General features: G+C 39.7%; 1 protein-coding gene across 4 annotated transcripts; it reads right to left on the reverse strand.

Annotated features, from left to right (window-relative positions):
- Nucleotides 1–337: 337 nt before the first annotated feature.
- On the reverse strand, nt 338–6,107 carry dazl (deleted in azoospermia-like). 4 transcript variants are annotated; one of them, XM_018667430.2, is made up of 10 exons: nt 6,003–6,107; nt 5,190–5,312; nt 4,715–4,806; nt 4,250–4,301; nt 4,091–4,157; nt 3,829–3,968; nt 3,207–3,287; nt 2,907–2,957; nt 2,302–2,372; nt 338–1,829 (listed from the first exon to the last, which is right to left on the reverse strand). In XM_018667430.2, the coding sequence occupies exons 1-9, from the start codon at nt 6,003–6,005 to the stop codon at nt 2,328–2,330; spliced, it is 654 nt and encodes a 217-aa protein (XP_018522946.1). In that variant the 5' UTR covers nt 6,006–6,107; the 3' UTR covers nt 338–1,829; nt 2,302–2,327. The 4 variants fall into 4 exon arrangements, with proteins under 4 accessions (XP_018522946.1, XP_018522938.1, XP_018522964.1 ...); XM_018667422.1 differs by having other exon boundaries at nt 338–1,835; XM_018667448.2 differs by lacking the exon at nt 2,907–2,957.
- Between the last annotated feature and the right edge of the window lie 787 nt (nt 6,108–6,894).

The following is a 6,894-nucleotide window of genomic DNA, read 5'->3' on the forward strand; positions in this document are numbered from 1 at the left end:
GACAGGGCACCCTGGAGAGCCCAGTCACACCACCAGACTGTGACAAAAACAAAACGCTCTGTGACCAAGAGATGATGGGCTTGTTGCCAGGGAAGACAGGCAATCCAACCCTGACTGAAAAACCAGCAGCCGGCTGACAGGCTTTACGGAGGCTGAGGGGCGGCGGCGGCAGCAGCAGCGGTGGCAGAAAGCTCCATGCTCCCAACATCATCACCTGCCAACTCAAAGTACAAAATAAAGAGCAAGTTTTGAAATAAATACTCAACTAGTGTTCAAAAAGATGTGATAAAAACTAAGGCCTTCACGAGGTTAAATGATAATACTTTTCAACTTTTTATTTTTCAAAACAAAAATATCCAAACCCTGCAAAAGACGAACGTTAACAATAAGCCAAACCTAACAGTGCCGTGCCCAGGCTCTCTGAACAAAACGATTCTATCAATACAATCACGTCTGCACGCAGAAGACCCTGAGGTCAACACACATATAAAACAAAGAAAAGGGTCAAAGGAAAACTAAATCTGTGATGTGTACCATACACCAAATGTGCATCACCAATCATATTAATCTGCTCTTAAAACTAAATTTAGGATATATTAAGTGCACTTACTGAAAAAAAACATATAAAGGGATGTAATGGTCATGCATGCAATGTCAGTAAAATGCTTCCTGCAAAATCACCTGCGACTAGATTAAAACCCAAAATATTGCATTGCACCAATATAAAGTGAACCATGTACAGTGAATGTTTTCTCCAAACAGATGTAACAGAGCACCTCACTTTAAATCACGTCCTTCATTTTCAAAGTGGATTAAAACTGCTTTCCACCCCCCACCCCCCCAAAATAAAAGTTGATTGATGAGAAGCAGGAAACAAAATTGATGCCGTGATTGTCCGTTGAGCGTGAACCCCTGGAACCATTCGAGAAAGAGCAGTCACAGGATGGGACAGCGTAGAAATATTAACACACAGATTGATCAGTGTGAAGCAACTGCTGGGAAGAAAAAAAAAAAAAAAAAAAAGTCTAGTATTTGACCAAGACAAGAAATCAGTGATACTGATGAGGCACTACAGTGTGAGAAAACTGCCTTTCACTTACCACCTTGACTGGCACCCTATGAAATCAAATAGAGCACCAAATAAATGTGAGTAATTGAAATTAACAGAATGACAGAGTGCCCGTACTCTGAAGAAGACAAGTTAATGAAAATGAGTAATCAGGGAAGCATTAGACCTGAACTGGAGTTAAAGAAGCACACTCAATGCTGAAAACAACCAGATTGCTGTCAAGACATTGTTACAATATATATAAATGTAGCTTTTATGTACAGAGAGCCCTTGCTGCAGCTACAAAAGCCCCTACCTAACAAACATTTAAAATAAATTCCAAAAATAAATAATAAAACATAAAATATAAATAGGCATAAATGGTGAGCTTAAAAGTCTTTACCATCTTTTCTTTGGGATAATTAACAAAAGAAAACTTAAAAAAGAATGAAGAATGTGAGCCCATGTATCAGGGTGCGACAGTGAGGGTGCTTTGCTCTTCCTGTGCGATTGTTACTGTGATCCATGTGGGTTAAAAGCAGCTGACCACAGGTCAACCCCACCGATTGTGGTCAAAGTGACAGTGATCAAACTTGTACTGTAAAAGTGGAGAGCTCCTGCAGTCTGGTGTTAAAATGGGTCTCAGACATTGAGGGGAGAGAGGAGAGAGGAGGGAGGAGGGCAAAACTGAAAACAGTATGAGGAGTTGTGTTGCTTCCAGCCGTCCGGAACATCAAGATGTCATCCTGTCTGCGTTTTGACTCACTGTAGCCGCTGTAGCCTGCATCTGGAGGGAGCAGAAGACAGAAGACCATATTGGAAGCAAATAATAGTTCTCCCCTTCAATTACACACCCAATTAGGATTACAGTCTTTGAAAGTGTGGGTCATATAAAAGCTATCAACCAAATTCTTGAGATTTGCTGTATGTTTATGGAACTGTTGAAGAGAAAGAGAAGAAGGGAGGCTGAGGAAAGAAAATTAATGGACTAATTCTTGGCATGACTGTGAAACATCATAGATGAAGGAGGAGCAGAGTGGTTGTGAAACAGCTTAACAGGGAAAGACAACCATGTGAAATGGAGGACTAACAGTATGTTCGTTTCTTTCCCCAGCCAAATTCTACACCATAAAGTGACTTTGCACATTAACCTCAACCTTCTTGACAAAAGGGTGCACAAGCCTGCAGACTCTTTGCCTTCCATGACATATCCCTGGCATGATAGCACTTTGTTTGCTTGAGCAGTATTTTACCTGGCAGGAGGCTCAGTAGCTGTGGACTACAGCACAGTCAACATGGTCTGGACTCCACAGTCCACAAAACTCTGGAAAGGGAGTGTGACATTGCAAAATGAGCTTACTGAGAGCAACCTCACGGAGAGGCTTAAAAGACATGAACAGCTGCCATAAAACAAGCTCCCAAAAACACTGCGAGAGCCACAAATTGTCAAGTACACAATCAGACAGATTCACTCCCATAGCTCATTGTTCAAGAAGCCAATGCTGGCCAGATAACACCATCTAGTGGCAGACACTGACACTTTGGTTTGTGAACAACATGTTGCCACTAATACTAGTAGGAAAAAAACACTACAATTAGCTGGAAACACTCAAAAAAAGAAACCCCCAAAAAAAGTTTACAAAAAACTCACAAAGTTAATAGATGAATAAAATACTACTCATTTAACAAATATTTACCATAAGAGTGGATTTTGAAATCCCCCACAGTGTATGCAATGTTTTCAGCCCACTGACCTGGAAACAGGTCATGTGAGATTTTCACATGACAAGTGATTTGAGTTGCTTTGAAACTTAATTATACTGACATCTACTCTTATTCCCAGTAAATGCAGAGTCACCTGATTGACAGGCCGTGTCCTCTGGTCCGCCGTCCAGTGAGGTGGAGTGTACTGCATGCGGTGTGGGGGGGAGAGGGGTCAGCGGTCAAACAGAGGGTAACAGCCAAACCCAGACTCACCTCTACAGGAGGGATGGGGTGTGTGTGGAGTGTGGGGCAGGCAGGCAGGCAGGCACTCGTGGACCTAAACCAGGCTGAACCCCTTCATTTCGTATGCAGGAGCATTTGTGCAGTGCCTGGGAGACCCTGTATGGGATGCTGTGATGCTGACTAATTGGTGTGTGGGTGTGTGTGCATGTACCTGGTAGGCGTAGGCGTTCTGTGTGTAGTTCATTGGCATCTGTGGAATCATCACCCCTCCAAAGTTGGAGTAGGAGTATGGCTGCAAAGAGAGCCAGTGAGAACACATTAAATCACAGCACAGAGAGGTTTATGTATGTAAGTGCCAAGAAGATATTAAAATACATACTGAAAATCTTGCCTGAAGACCAAAAGGCCCCAGCAATAAGTAACTCTGTCTCTCTTTAGTATCCTTGCAAGGATTGTGCTGTAACTGCTCATGTTTTTTAACAGTTGGTATTGTCTGAATAATTCAACAAATTGGATATTATTAACAATGACATTAATCATACCACAGCCAACTTTGTTTTTCTATCCTTTCTGGTAAATTGAAAAGAAAATTGATAGATTGCTCTCCACCTTGCACCTCTATTCCTGGCTGTGATAATGAACCAGCTCCTTAGCGAAAATGAGGTGCATTTTTATTTATTGTAACAAAGATTAGAAAGGTGTGTGTGACACGATTACTAACGCCACAAGCCACACATTGTGTTTACTTGGCTGACATCTTTTTCTTTCTAATTTAGTCTGCTAACCCACTAAGACGACATTCCTGATAGCTTGTCTATGCGTGTGTGTGTTACCTGATTGTAGGGGCTGCCTCCACTGAAGATGGGCGAGGGTTGTGCCATGCCGCTTCCCATGGGTGAGCAGCAAGCACAGTAGAAGTACTGGGTGGGGCTTATCCAAGGAGCTGGGCCAACCAGACGGGATGGCATGGAACCTGGATGAAGAAGGGGGGGAAACTTACAGTATGAAGCATATATTTAATGGCAATATCTTTCATTTTCACAGGGAATCAAACATCCAAATGACGTGCATTCTGAAGTGCATCAGAATACATACGGGAGCTCCTCTCTTTCATGATGGCAGGACCCAACTTGAGTTTTCGGCCCTTAAAACTGATCTGTTGCTATGGCAAGAAGTATGAACAGAGGAAATGTTATGTTTAGTTGGAAATTTAAAATGATAGAACCGGAGTGCCACAGGCAGACATCCACTCACCTCGACAATTGACTGAATGTTGACATCTTCACTGAAGTACACAAAGCCATACCTGGGGGAGACAAAATAACTCTGAATACAAAAATACACTGACTCAATATCAATATCTAACACAAAATATAGATAGAGCGAAATTAGAGCTCAGAAGATGATTTGAAATATGCTAATGAATATGCATAACTGCTATGCATTGAATAATCCCCCCAGTTTACACACATATACACTTATAGATAGGAGGAAATTTTAATGGCTAAAAACAATTACTAAAGATTACATGACCGCAGTGCAATATATAAGTGCATAGTTGTTAATTTTCATAATTTACAATTTAAAGATTTAGAAATCTGTTAAAAGATTTGTTCTTAACTTTAACGCTGCAGTAAAAAGTCACATCTGGAAATAACATTAATAAAAAGGTACTCATTACATTGTCAAAAGTTTGCATCTCTAAATAATAAAACTCACCCTTTGCAGATCCCTCCGCGGTATGTGATTATCTTTACTTCTTTAACAGCACCATATCTCGCAAAGAAGTCCCGCATTTCATTTTCATCCACCTGAAGGTTGAAAGTAATTTAAGTGGATAACTGGACTTTAGTAGCTGCACTTGACCATCTTCACTCCACTATGAAATGTAGAAGAAAAAGCAAAGCAGTGCACAGTCCACAATGTATGGTTCAAGGTTTTCAACTATTTTCACAAAAGAGACATACAATGTGTGGGTAGCAATGAAGGAAAGCTACAGTATTTTACTACTTAACAACTGAACAGAAAATGAAAACTACCAGATATCTGATGCCTATCAAATTTAAATCCACACAACTGTGACAAAATTAGTATGAAATTTGATTTAATCGTATTTTCTATCTTTGCCAAGTGTTTAAGAAATTCTCCTTTCATTCAGGCAGAGCAAATGTAGACTAGATAGGTCTGGTCTCACCTTCATGTCTATCCCACCAACAAACAGCGTATTGGGAGTCAGTTTTCCTTCAGGGAGAATGTATCCATTGGACAGCTTCAGTGAAGGTGAGGTCTGGTTGCTGGTCCTGGGCTTGTGGATATCCTTACAATGAAATAATGTTTGATTTCTTGAGTGACATGATAGTCCACAGTGTCATACCTTATCTCAGATCCAGCACTTAAATGAATACTCATGGCCGAGTAAAGTTTACTACAAGTACATGAGAATGACTAACTTGTTCATGTTATGTACTTGAATTACATGTGTGGCGCTTCTGCCTCTTCCATGTGTCAACTGACGATCAAACTCAGACTGGATAAAATTAACATTACAGCTAAAAGTATTTGGTTGTTAGTTTGGTTTTTTCCAACATTTCGGCAAAATGACTTTTTGTTGATACGGCTTGATAAATTTTAACTCGGTCTACAGCCACCTTAAATTGACTTTAACAAACTTGGATGTGTAGTAGTTGCGAAAATTATATCGACAAAAAAGTTAGCGGTGAACTGAGGTAATAAATTATCCTCAACGTTAGCTAGTTGGTGCTAATGTTAAATACAGCTTAAGGACGACAGCCTCAGCTAATGTTAGCTACCAGCAGCTAGTGCGCCTTTTTTAGTATCTCGGTCGAAGAAGGCTAAACATGAAGTTAGCTGACATTACTGTTAGCACAGCAATTAGCTAGCATATTGACAAACGAGTCAACGAATAATGTCTACTAAACAAAGCGACTGTATGGCTACAACTGTAACAATACATTGTTGTGCTCACAGAACTGTCCCTAAAACTTACCATATCTAAAATAATTAAAATTAATAAATTAGCCAGATACACTCAAAGGACAGCCGCGGCTCTTGATCTGCCCGACAACAGCCACTTCACATCAGCCAAAACCACGCCCCGTTCACATGACTAATCTAACGTCCTATCAAAAGTTACGTAGGTGAGTTAAATAAAGTTTAGTTTCAACTAACCTAGGCCATGAGCCCTTACCTTTTATCATCTTTCCATAATTATACAGAGATTATTCACAAAGCTGTGATGATACACTCAAATAAAATAAAGTAAAATCGATTTTAAAAAATCACCATCTCGCACAATAGCTGCAAAACTCCTACAGAGCTCCTTCACGAGTGAAAGGACTTTTTTAATCAAACCACAATCTTGGTCCTTGTAACTGTATACACTTTGTTGACTCATAAATCACCATAGACATAGAATGCATCTATTTAAATGTGATTAAAATCTCAGATTGACATGTACTAATGACATTAGAAACATATTTCAGTGTTTCACGCCACTACCATTTTCTTCCTTCTCTCATGCCATGTTTGAAAATAAGATAAATAAACCAAACCACATGGAAGATACAACTTGGACTCTAACAACAATTCACTCTGTCTTTTCCAACCGTTAACCTATACTCTGTTAACAAAGAGACAAGGATAACACACCATCCAGTTACTGTATATGAATGGATCTAAACAACAACCATGACTAAAATCGTGAATCAAAATGAGTTCATTTCTGCTCATTTGTGGTATTTGTTAACAAACAAAATATTTTGAGTATATTGGTATATTTGAAATTTGAAGTAATGTAATTTCATATTAGATTCAGTTGCCCCATATCTGTGCATATGTTTCAAGTACATAATAATGCAAGTATACCAACACTGAATGGT

This window comes from Lates calcarifer, linkage group LG3 (assembly GCF_001640805.2).
Source record: "Lates calcarifer isolate ASB-BC8 linkage group LG3, TLL_Latcal_v3, whole genome shotgun sequence".
NCBI classification, from domain to species: Eukaryota; Metazoa; Chordata; class Actinopteri; family Centropomidae; genus Lates; species Lates calcarifer.

What these genes read in the sequence shown, in the direction of transcription:
- dazl (XM_018667430.2), bottom strand. An exon ending in TTGGTGGGATAGACATGAAG is followed by an intron (nt 4,807 to 5,189) that starts GTGAGACCAGAC and finishes TTCAACCTTCAG; the next exon opens with GTGGATGAAAATGAAATGCG. An exon ending in CGCGGAGGGATCTGCAAAGG is followed by an intron (nt 4,302 to 4,714) that starts GTGAGTTTTATT and finishes TGTCTCCCCCAG; the next exon opens with GTATGGCTTTGTGTACTTCA.